Source organism: Echiichthys vipera (genome assembly GCF_963691815.1).
Source record: "Echiichthys vipera genome assembly, chromosome: 16".
Taxonomy (NCBI): domain Eukaryota; kingdom Metazoa; phylum Chordata; class Actinopteri; order Perciformes; family Trachinidae; genus Echiichthys; species Echiichthys vipera.
The window spans coordinates 29,150,896-29,162,877 of NC_139841.1; the positions used below are offsets into that span (position 1 = coordinate 29,150,896).

The window sequence follows — 11,982 nt, forward strand, 5'->3', positions numbered from 1 at the left end:
CTAAACGTGTGTTAAAGTGTCCTCTAGGACCATAAACGTGTGTTAAAGTGTCCTCTAGGGGCATAAACGTGTGTTAAAGTGTCCTCTAGGAGCATAAACGTGTGTTAAAGTGTCCTCTAGAAGCATAAACGTGTGTTAAAGTGTCCTCTAGGAGCATAAACGTGTGTTAAAGTGTCCTCTAGGAGCATAAACGTGTGTTAAAGTGTCCTCTAGGAGCCTAAACGTGTGTTAAAGTGTCCTCTAGGACCATAAACGTGTGTTAAAGTGTCCTCTAGGAGCATAATCGTGTGTTAAAGTGTCCTCTAGGAGCATAAACGTGTGCTAAAGTGTCCTCTAGGAGCATAAACGTGTGCTAAAGTGTCCTCTAGGAGCATAAACGTGCTAAAGTGTCCTCTAGGAGCATAAACGTGTGTTAAAGTGTCCTCTAGGGGCATAAACGTGTGTTAAAGTGTCCTCTAGGAGCATAAACGTGTGTTAAAGTGTCCTCTAGAAGCATAAACGTGTGTTAAAGTGTCCTCTAGGAGCATAAACGTGTGTTAAAGTGTCCTCTAGGAGCATAAACGTGTGCTAAAGTGTCCTCTAGGAGCATAAACGTGTGTTAAAGTGTCCTCTAGGAGCGCGCCGCAGAGAGACAAAGGTAAACTACAGAAGCCCACAGAGACAGATGTAAGTATGAGGACTTTATTGGTTCTTTAAAGGAGTAAAGTGTAACATTGTACGTGTGTCACTGTAAACTGCAGATGAATGGAAATGTTTCAAATAAAGCGTTGTGTCCCAAACCACGTGTGATCCCTGCGTAACTGGAAACATGGAAAGCAAACACTGAAAAACTGATGAGGTCAGCAAGTGCGTCAAGTACGGCGACAGAACGAGCCACTCCAGGAAGTAGACCGAGCCAGACCGCTCCAGGAGAAAGAGAGCGCTCTGAATGTGTCTGCTCCTCGTTCTGAAGAGGATGGTGTGTGTGTGTGTGTGTGTGTGTGTGTGAGAGGTTTGTCTGTAAGAACAGTTGTCAGGGGTTAGTGTGGGAGCTCGTGGGCCACCAGCTGGTAGTGGGACCCGCAGGACGGGCAGCGCTGGGCCTCGCCCTCGTGGAGCCAGAACCACACCACGGCCGTGTTGTCTTCTTCACCTGCACAGAAAAAGTCAGAAGACACGGTTAGAGGGGAGTGAGTGTGAGTGAGTTTGGAAGTTTAACGCTGCAAATGTGATGAGGTGAAGAATCCTGTAAGGACGCACTCCCACTGTGCCTCCGTCCCGTGCCCCAGCACGTGTCACGGCTAAAGTCTGGTTCCTTTGACCAGTGTGAGTGCAACCGTACCACGTCTAGGAGCGGCACGCTTGCCGTCCACGGCCCGTTTGGGAGAGGTGGGCTTTAGTAAAGCGCGTTTGCACGTGTACGAGCACGAGCGTGCGCACGTGTACGAGCACGAGGCCTACGGCGGTTCTGAGGTCATTTCCTGTGCGCCTGTTGGGACGTAGAAAAAAGAAGGAGGGACCATGCGCGGACATTTCAAACAATGGCGGTGAAAGGTTCACGTTGGTGTGATGCGGAGGTGGAGTGTTTACTGCAGATTTGGTCGATGAAAAGATTCAAAAACAGTCGACAAGACGCACAAAAACTCCGAGGTCTACGGAAAGATCTGGAAACAAAGCCACGCATCGCCATGACGTCATCAATGCGTGTGACGTGTTACGGCGTGATGACGTATAGGCAGCAAGAAGCATTCTCCGAGGCCCAGGTAGTGTGAGTACAAACGGGCCTGGAGGGGGGGACAAGGACCCTAAAGCACGGGGCACGGGACGCACGCACAGTGGGAGGGCGCCCTGAGTCTCTAGAGTGAAACACTTTATTTCTGAGGGGTTGAACTCACAGACACATCCCACAATCCTCTTGTTGGTGATGGAGGGGACGAGGTGAGGATCCGCCTTGGAGCCGGCGTATTCTTTAGGCTTCATCATGCTGTAGGGATCCTGAAGGAGAGGAGACACAGAATCAGTACGACCCTTAAATATGTTTTTGTGGTGGTTTTGCATCTATTTTGAGTCATTTTGCATCTTTTTGTGGTGGTTTTGCATCTATTTTTAGTCATTTTGCATCTTTTTGTGCTGGTTTTGCATCTATTTTTAGTCATTTTGCATCTTTTTGTGGTGGTTTTGCATCTATTTTTAGTCATTTTGCATCTTTTTGTGGTGGTTTTGCATCTATTTTTAGTCATTTTGCATCTTTTTGTGCTGTTTTGCGTCTATTTTTAGTCATTTTGCATCTTTTTGTGGTGGTTTTTCAGGAATAATAATAAGATATCAGGGCCCCTGACCTCATGGGCCCCTGTAGAGCCGTTCACTCATCCATCCATGAACACACGTAACATCTGATGTGAGTGGAGTTCATTCCCAGTGTGTCTGCTGCCCACAGATGACACTTCTCACCTCCTCAGAGACGAACAAGTTAAAGTGAAGCAGCTTGTGGAAAAGTCGGCGGTGGAATCAATACTGTGGTTCTGCAGCTCTCCCTGTGGACGTTCAGGCGCTTCTCCCCCAGGTGCAGGTGGAGGCAGCAGCCGCGTGCGCGTATTGATCCGGTGAACACGGTGAGAGCTCCAGTGCACACGGTTCAGTCGGCGGTTTAATCCCTGTCTCTGACATCACAGTGTCCTTTATCTGGACTTTACTGTTCGGTTTTAATACTCTGACATCTGATTATTTTTAAAACAGATAATTTGCAGATGAGTCTTCTGACGAGACTTCATTTTGTTTAATACGAGCAAAAAGTAGTCAGTCAACATGCATTTATGATTCTCTACATAATCAGAAGTTTTCTGCTCAGGTGTCATAAAGATTTACCCCTGAGCTCATTTCAGAGACGTTTATGGACCAACGTAAAGAAGTAAAACGTGTTTTCTGAACGTATTCTTGGATAAAAGCTTATTTAAGTAAACAGTCTTACCACTCCCTCCTGCATGGCCTTCATGATGACCTTCTCCAGCCCGGTGGCCTGCTCCTCGTCAGTGGGAATCCCTGCAAACATCAAAACATTTAAAACAATTACAACACATGTGAGGGGGCTCAGACTCAGCTTTACTGCAGACTGAGAATATTCTGTATTTAGGAACGGTAACTGACAGACACTAAAATGACTAATCTATAAATTAACAACATTAACAAGATAAGAGTCATTTATTAACCCTGATTTGATTGAATAGTCCTGTTATGAGTTGTTACAATGTTTTGAAACATTTTTGTGCTAGTTTTGCATCTTTTTGTGGTGGTTTTGCATCTATTTTTAGTCATTTTGCATCATTTTGTGGTGGTTTTGCATCTATCTTTAGTCATTCCACTGATTACACTGCCTTACTTTACTGAGGGAACATTTCATTTGTACTGTAAAAGCTTTTCCAGTGTGGTGTTAATGTTGTTTACTGCAGTGAAGGAAGTGAAAACTGAATAAAAACCTATAATTCTCTGGTTGTTGAGCCCCTGGAGTGGACTGTTAGTAACTGTATTCTCTAAAATAACAACAATAAAGAAATAAATAAAGTGACATTCGTGTTTGCTGTAATATCTAAATAAAAATAAAGAAATGAAGTGGTTGTCAGTTGTGACAGCAAGCTAAGAAGCTAACCAGCTAACAAGCTAACAGGCTGAGTTACCCAACACTAATGTTTTAAAATATAACAGGAATAAAACTCGGTGCAGCAAAAACACTTAAACAGAAATAAACATTAACTAAATGTTTCTGTATCTGCCTGATTTTAATATTTATAATTTAATTTAATGTCATAATAATCCCGTTTGACCTCTCGCTGTTACCGGTGCTAATGCTAGCAGCTAACAGTCAGTGAGGTCACATTAGTCTGATTTAAGCCCGGTTCTGAACTCTGTTTCTCGGCTCTGTCGGACTCCGTGTCCCGGTGCCGGTGCGGTCCTCACCTCCAGCAGACATGCCGCGGGCCAGCGCCGGGGCCAGAGCCGGGACCGGGGCCCGGCGGCAGGTGGTGGCGGCTCTGAGAGCGGAGCGCAGCAGTAACCTTCCGGCAGCCATTTCTTCTTCTTCTTTGGGGTTTAGACGGCGGTCGCGGAGTTATGACGTAGCAGGAAATCTCAAGTCGCCCAGTTGTGACGTAAACGCTTTTTCCAACTCGCTGTTTTTGTTGTTTTCATAGAAAATAAAAGTTTAATGTTATAAAAAACAAATATATAATGCATTTTATGAGATAAGGAACATTCACCCGAGAGGAAAAGCTTCATTGGAAACACTTTAATGAATATTGACTGGCAGAGGGCGTGGCTATATAAACTACGACTAAATCTGCTTTTTATTTATTTTTAAATTAATTAAGTCAATGTATTAAATCTGCTTTTTATTTATTTTTAAATTAATTTAGTCAATGTATTAAATCTGCTTTTTATCTATTTTTAAATTTATTCAGTCAATGTATTAAATCTGCTTTTTATTTATTTATTTTAAATTAATTTAGTCAATGTATTAAATCTGCTTTTTATTTATTTATTTTAAATTAATTTAGTCAATGTATTAAATCTACTTTTTATTTATTTATTTTTAAATTAATTTAGTCAATGTACTAAATCTGCTTTTTATTTATTTATTTTAAATGAATTAAGTCAATGTACTAAATCTGCTTTTTATTTATTTTTTAGTTAATTTAGTCGATGTATTAAATCTGCTTTTTACAATTTTTAAATTAATTAAGTCAATGTATTAAATCTGCTTTTTATTTATTTTTAAATTAATTTAGTCAATGTATTAAATCTGCTTTTTATTTATTTTTAAATTAATTTAGTCAATGTACTAAATCTGCTTTTTATGTATTTATTTTTAAATTAATTTAGTCAATGTATTTAATCTGCTTTTTACAATTTTTAAATTAATTAAGTCAATGTACTAAATCTGCTTTTTATTTATTTATTTTAAATGAATTAAGTCAATGTAGTAAATCTGCTTTTTATTTATTTTTAAATTAATTTAGTCAATGTATATAATCTGCTTTTTATTTATTTTTAAATGAATTTGGTCAATGTACTAAATCTGCTTTTTTATTTATTTTTAAATTAATTTAGTCGACGTACGTAAAGTGTCCTGAGATAACTTTTGTTATGATTTGGCATTATAAATAAAATTGAATTGAATTGAATTGAATTGAATGAGTGACGTGAAACAATGAGACACATATTTATTGTTATTTTCAGTTTGATTTAATTTCACACACAGAGACGGGGGTTAAAGTCAGAGGCGCTCCACGTAGTTGGCGGGAAACATGCCGTAGTGTCCGCGGGGTCCGAACCCTCGCCACCAGCCCTCGTCCACCATCTCGATCCCCGTGATGATGTCACCGGGGTCAAAGGTGATCTCAGTGTCGTCCGCTGAGGACGAGAGAGACGGCCACATGCACAGTTACCAGTGTGTGTGCGTGCGTTTGTGTGTGTGTGTGTGTGTGTGTATGCGCGTGTGTGTGTGTGTGTGTGTGTGTCCGTACCAGCCTGGTAGTCGTACAGAGCTCTGGCGCTGATGCTCGCTCCACTCGTCTCCTCTTTAAAGTTTCCGGCCTGATGAAAGAAAAAACTCCTGATTGGATCAAACAGGAAGCTATGGGCGGGGCTTGGGCTGGAGTCAGGATGTGGTTAGCCTAGCTTAGCGCACAGACTGTAAGTGAGTGGACTCACCGTGGAGACGTGCTGGGAAACTTCCTCGTACAGGTCGTCCTCTGCTGTCCCCAGAGGCTGCGGGGCGTTGTACAGATCCTCCACAGCTGCAGTGTTCTCTGCAAACCAACACACCCACGAGTCACAGACGTTAAATATCCAGATTCAACCTCAGACTCTTCTTCTTCCATGTTATTGTGTGACTGAAGGCGTCGTACCTGGAGTGGGTTCATCTGCGTCGTCGTCGAACTCATCCGACCACTCTTCTTCTGCGTAGATCGCATCTGTGGAGAGAGACACCGCAGGAAACTCAGTCGCCATTTTCATCTGTGCCCGTAGATCGTCTAATTAAGGACGTAGAGCGCTCACACAGTTTGAGAACAGGAGGGAAGATAATAAGCTAACTCTCCAGAAACAAACAGGCGCCCTCCCACTGTGCCTCCGTCCCGTTCCCCGTGCTTTAGGGTCCTTGTCCCCCCCTCCAGGCCCGTTTGTACTCACACTACCTGGGCCTCGGAGAATGCTTCTTGCTGCCTATACGTCATCACGCCGTAACACGTCACACGCATTGATGACGTCATGGCGATGCGTGGCTCCAGATCTTTCCGTAGACCTCGGAGTTTTTGTGCGTCTTGTCGACTGTTTTTGAATCTTTTCATCGACCAAATCTGCAGTAAACACTCCACCTCCGCATCACACCAACGTGAACCTTTCACCGCCATTGTTTGAAATGTCCGCGCATGGTCCCTCCTTCTTTTTTCTACGTCCCAACAGGCGCACAGGAAATGACCTCAGAACCGCCGTAGGCCTCGTGCTTGTACACGTGCGCACGCTCGTGCTCGTACACGTGCAAACGTGCTTTACTAAAGCCCACCTCTCCCAAACGGGCCGTGGACGGCAAGCGTGCCGCTCCTAGACGTGGTACGGTTGCACTCACACTGGTCAAAGGAACCAGACTTTAGCTGTGACACGTGCTGGGGCACGGGACGGAGACACAGTGGGAGTGCGCCCTTACAGACACCCAGACCTGTGAGTCGTTATCTGCGTTCATGTATAGAATGTTAAATACGACTGAGTGCGTGTCGGAGGAGGCTCACGACTGATGATACCGCTCATCTGTACCTGCAGCACGAACAGGTGAGCCGGTCGTCTCCGGGGGTGTCGGGGAGACAGCAGCAGCAGCAGCAGGCGAGGCGGGGGCGACAGGAGACAGGGGGTGCATGGAGTAAACCGGGAACTCAGGTGGATCGGGTGAAGGGGACAACACGGGTGAGGAGGGTGAAGCTGGAGCCCGGGGCATCACGGAGAACGCCCCTGGAAACTGAGGCTGCAGCGGCGTCTCTCTGTCGAAGGATCTCTGCGATAAGAACGGACTCTGCAGCTTCCCTGAGACACGGACACAGAACATGAACATCACTGCGTCGACAGGTGGGATCTACTGTTGGAGCTGTTGTTGTTGTTGTTGTTGTTTACCAGGTCTGGCGGCAGCAGGAGACGCTCTGTCGTTGGCCTCGAAGCTCTGCTCCCTCTGCTTGAACACGTCTCTGGGATTAAACGACCTCTGAGAAATCAGGGACTTGGCCTCCTGTGAACGAGGGCGAGCGTTAAGGAGCCGTTACAGCGACACACGGGATGGAGCAGCAGAGGCTCTGTGGTTAACGCTGATACATAACTGATCCAGGTCACTCTACGTAGACAGCAGCTCAAGCTCACACATTAAGATCATGTTACAAATGACATGCAAGCAAAACACTGATATGTGCAGAGCCCCCGGTGAGCTCCTAACTCATGACTGTGGCTACGTAACAGGCATTTTAAGCATTTTCTTAGTATTGTATTAGTTTAGTAATAAATGCTTCTTTCTTTATTTTGATGATTCCACCAGAGAGAGTTTGAGTCCCACAGTTGGAGAACCCGTGGATCAGATCGTTACTCACGTTAGCTTTCTGCACGGACGCAGCAAAGTTGATGCCCGACTTCCTGTCTCCATTTTCCTGCTGGCTCTGAAACAGACACATGGTGTTACGGATGGACTTGTTCTTATAAAGGCAGGTATAGGCAGCAAGAAGCATTCTCCGAGGCCCAGGTAGTGTGAGTACAAACGGGCCTGGAGGGGGGGACAAGGACCCTAAAGCACGGGGCACGGGACGGAGGCACAGTGGGAGGGCGCCCCTAGTCTTCTGACGACTCAAGACGCTTTCACCGTGTTTGTCACATTCACACTGATGCAGTGGACATCTACAGACCATCTAATCTGACCATTCACACACATTCACACACACACACACCCATGAGCAGCACAGGGAGCAATTCAGGGTTCAGTGTCTTGCCCAAGGACACTTCGACATGTGGACCGGGGGGAAGTGGGGAGCGGACCGTCGATCTCTCTACCACTGAGCCACAGCCTCCCCTGTACATCTGCACATTGTTTTTATATTTGTAATCATATAATAATACAATGCATAAAACTACTAAAAAAATGGAGTCATGAGCGGGAGGAGGACATCCCGACTCTCACCAGACGACTCTGGTTCCTCCTCGCTCCTCTCGTCCATCCTGATCGCTCCATAGGAAAGTGATTTCAGGAGCTTCAGGGTTTATAGCTGTGACGTAGCTGAGACGCGACTGTTGTGACTGCGACCGTGGAGCGTCGGAAACGTTTGGGTTCAGAATCGGCGTAACTTTGGTTTTGCAGAAACGTACAAAGCGAACATTTGATTCTGGTTTGGAAACTTCACAATGCTTTTAAATTCTGACGCAGGGGGCGGAGGCTTGGACGGACCAATAGGACGCAAGAGATCATCTCACCTGTCGCTGCTGAGCTCTCTCTCTTTCCTCGTCTTCTCTCTTCTTCTGATGAATCCTGACAACCGCAAACACAAAAAGCACCAATCAGTGGCTGTGATGCTCTGTGTTTGTGTTGTTGTTGTTGTTGTTGTCGTGCGACTCACTTCTCCTGCTCGATCTGCTGAGCTCTCTCCCTGCTCTTCCTCTCCCTCTCCTTCGCCTGCTTCTCGTCCATCTCCCTCCTCTCCCTCTCCGACGTCTCTCTCTCCTGCGCAGCCCGTCTGCTCTCGTCCTGCCGACGCGTTTCCTCGTCCCTCTGGAGAAAGAGAGTCGTGGTTAAAACGAGGTAAAAAACCACAGGTGATGCTCTCGTGTGCTCGGGGCGATCACACGAAGACAAACCTGAGTTTGGACCCAGAAGTCTTCCTTTTGGGTTTGTTGGATTTCCTCCACGGCGTTGATCTTCCGATACACAGAACCCTGAGGAGAGGAGGGCAATCATCGTGACTTTGGGCTCTGAGTCACAGATTTCGTAAACTTAACGTTATTAACGTGTAAACGCGGTGTGTGTGTTCTCACCACGGGTCCTCGGGGAGCGTCTCTGTATTCTGTTTCCTGTCTGTGGAAGTTAAAGCTGGCTCCGGACGCTTTGGCCACTTTCTCCAGGATGGTTTCTGGTTCCACGTCTTGGTCTCCGCGGGCGTTTATGGTCACGTGGGCTCCCTGTGGTCACGCACACACACACACACACACACACACACACACACTTCATTAAGTGAATGTTATTAAGATAAAGATTTTAGTTACTAAGAGACGATCAGAGTCAGACTCACCCTCAGGAAGTTCGCCATGGAGCTCACGTGGTTCGCACACAATCCTTTACGAGCGGCCTTCACACCTTCACCTGTCTGCACACACACGTACACACATAAACACCTGTGTGTGTGCGTGTGTGTGTGTGTGTGTGTGTGTGTGTGTGTGTGTGTGTGTGTGTGTGTGTGTGTGTGTGTGTGTGTGTCTCACCCAGTTTATGAGGACATATTTGGGCAGACCTGAGTTTGGGTCCTGGACACGACAGAAAGCGTACATCACCTTCCCACTGTTCAGCTCCTCCACCATCTCCTCTAACCCACCGTCTGCACACACACACACACACACACACACACACACACACACACACACACACACACACACACACACACACACACACACACACACACACACACACACAGAACTGAGACTTGTGCGTCTGATGACTGTAATTTTGTGTTCGTTACTCAGCTGCTTCATGTTGATTTCATAATCAGTTATTTTAAATGACCACTACACAAAACAACCACAAAGAGACACAAAACAACTACAAAGAGACACAAAACAACTACAAAGAGACACAAAACAACTACAAAGAGACACAAAACAACCACAAAGAGACATGAAACAACTACAAAGAGACACAAAACAACCACAAAGAGACACAAAACAACTACAAAGAGACACAACAACTACAAAGAGACACAAAACAACTACAAAGAGACACAACAACTACAAAGAGACACAAAACAACCACAAAAAGACACAAAACAACAACAAAGAGACACCAAACAACTACAAAGAGACTCAAAACAACTACAAAGAGACACAAAACAACCACAAAGAGACACAAAACAACTACAAAGAGACACAAAACAACTACAAAGAGACACAAAACAACTACAAAGAGACACAAAACAACTACAAAGAGACTCAAAACAACAACAAAGAGACACAAAAAAACAACAAAGAGACGCAAAACAACAACAAAGACACACAAAGCAACAACAAAGACACACAAAACAACTACAAAGAGACACAAAACAACTACAAAGAGACACAAAACAACAACAAAGACACACAAAACAACTACAAAGAGACACAAAACAACCACAAAGAGACACAAAACAACAACAAAGACACACAAAACAACTACAAAGAGACACAAAACAACTACAAAAAGAATCAAAACAACTACAAAGAGACACAAAACAACTACAAAGACACAAAACAACTACAAAGAGACACAAAACAACCACAAAAAGAATCAAAACAACTACAAAGAGACACAAAACAACTACAAAGACACAAAACAACCACAAAAAGACACAAAACAACCACAAAAAGACACAAAACAACTACAAAGAGACACAAAACAACTACAAAGAGACACAAAACAACCACAAAAAGACACAAAACAACAACAAAGAGACACAAAACAACTACAAAGAGACACAAAACAACTACAAAGAGACACAAAACAACCACAAAAAGAATCAAAACAACTGCAAAGAGACACAAAACAACTACAAAGACACAAAACAACTACAAAGAGACACAAAACAACCACAAAAGACACAAAACAACAACAAAGTGACACAAAACAACTACAAAGAGACACAAAACAACCACAAAGAGAGACAAAACAACCACAAAGAGACACAAAACAACTACAAAAAGACACAAAACAACAACAAAGAGACACAAAACAACCACAAAGAGACACAAAACAACCACAAAGAGACACAAAACAACAACAAAGAGACACAAAACAACCACAAAAAGACACAAAACAACAACAAAGAGACACAAAACAACCACAAAGACACAAAACTACATAATTATGCAAAGAATTCACTAAAAACACTAAACTAAAATAACCACAAAATGAAAGAGTAAACACTAAAGTGTGTGTGGCTCCTGGGTGTGTGTGTGTGTGTGTGTGTGTGTGTGTGTGTGTGTGTGTGTGTGTGTGTGTGTGTATGTGTCCATGGTTTTAATATTTGACAGATCAGATCTTACCTCCCTTTTGTGCCAGACGGATGTCGTTACTGTTCCCTTCATAAGTGAACAGCGCCCTGAAAACACACACATACACACACACACACACACGCACACACACACACACACACACACACACACACACACACACACACACACACACACACACACACACTCAGGTGAAGCAGGTCACAGGGAGCACAGACCCCTGTTCTCTGGAAACACCACTCACCAGTTGGTGTCCACGTTGCCGTCCACCACTTCTTTGTAGGCGCCCATGAGCGCGGCGCCGTTCTTACTCAGATTCACTGACATCGTCCCTCAGGTCTCTTCATCCACGGCTCAGATCAGAAGCTCCTGTGGTTCCTGCTCCTCCCTGCAGCAGCTCGACTGACGGGCTGTGATTTCCAGAGTCGTGTGATGTGACGAACCCGTCGGGGACGAGGAGGAGAACCTGCTGAGCCACATTCTCACAGAAGCTCTCAGCTCCCACTCACTGCCTCCTTTCAGCAGCACGGGACACACACACTTTATTCACATTATTCAGGGTGTGTTCACCTCAGCAGTGAGACAACACGCCCTTCAGGTGTGTGTGTGTGTGTGTGTGTGTGTGTGTGTGTGTGAGACAGACAAACAGGGTTTTCTTGAAAATGAAATGCCAGTTTTACATTTTCACTTGTTAGAAAATTGTATTTTCACAATGCCGCTCTACTGCTTCATTAA

General features: G+C 44.8%; 2 protein-coding genes across 2 annotated transcripts; both read right to left on the minus strand.

Moving 5' to 3' along the window:
- Positions 1-667: 667 nt before the first annotated feature.
- On the minus strand, positions 668-4,062 carry cox5ba (cytochrome c oxidase subunit 5Ba). The gene is made up of 4 exons (XM_083929690.1): positions 3,931-4,062; positions 2,948-3,018; positions 1,875-1,974; positions 668-1,132 (listed from the first exon to the last, which is right to left on the minus strand). The coding sequence occupies exons 1-4, from the start codon at positions 4,040-4,042 to the stop codon at positions 1,020-1,022; spliced, it is 396 nt and encodes a 131-aa protein (XP_083785816.1). The 5' UTR covers positions 4,043-4,062; the 3' UTR covers positions 668-1,019.
- Positions 4,063-5,203: 1,141 nt separating this feature from the next.
- Positions 5,204-11,746, minus strand: dbnla (drebrin-like a). The gene is made up of 15 exons (XM_083929679.1): positions 11,492-11,746; positions 11,281-11,336; positions 9,472-9,584; positions 9,282-9,356; positions 9,028-9,171; positions 8,851-8,928; positions 8,613-8,764; positions 8,470-8,524; positions 7,599-7,664; positions 7,135-7,246; positions 6,784-7,047; positions 5,880-5,945; positions 5,683-5,780; positions 5,496-5,565; positions 5,204-5,382 (listed from the first exon to the last, which is right to left on the minus strand). Exons 1-15 carry the CDS (start codon positions 11,572-11,574, stop codon positions 5,246-5,248), a joined length of 1,569 nt encoding a protein of 522 aa, XP_083785805.1. The 5' UTR covers positions 11,575-11,746; the 3' UTR covers positions 5,204-5,245.
- Between the last annotated feature and the right edge of the window lie 236 nt (positions 11,747-11,982).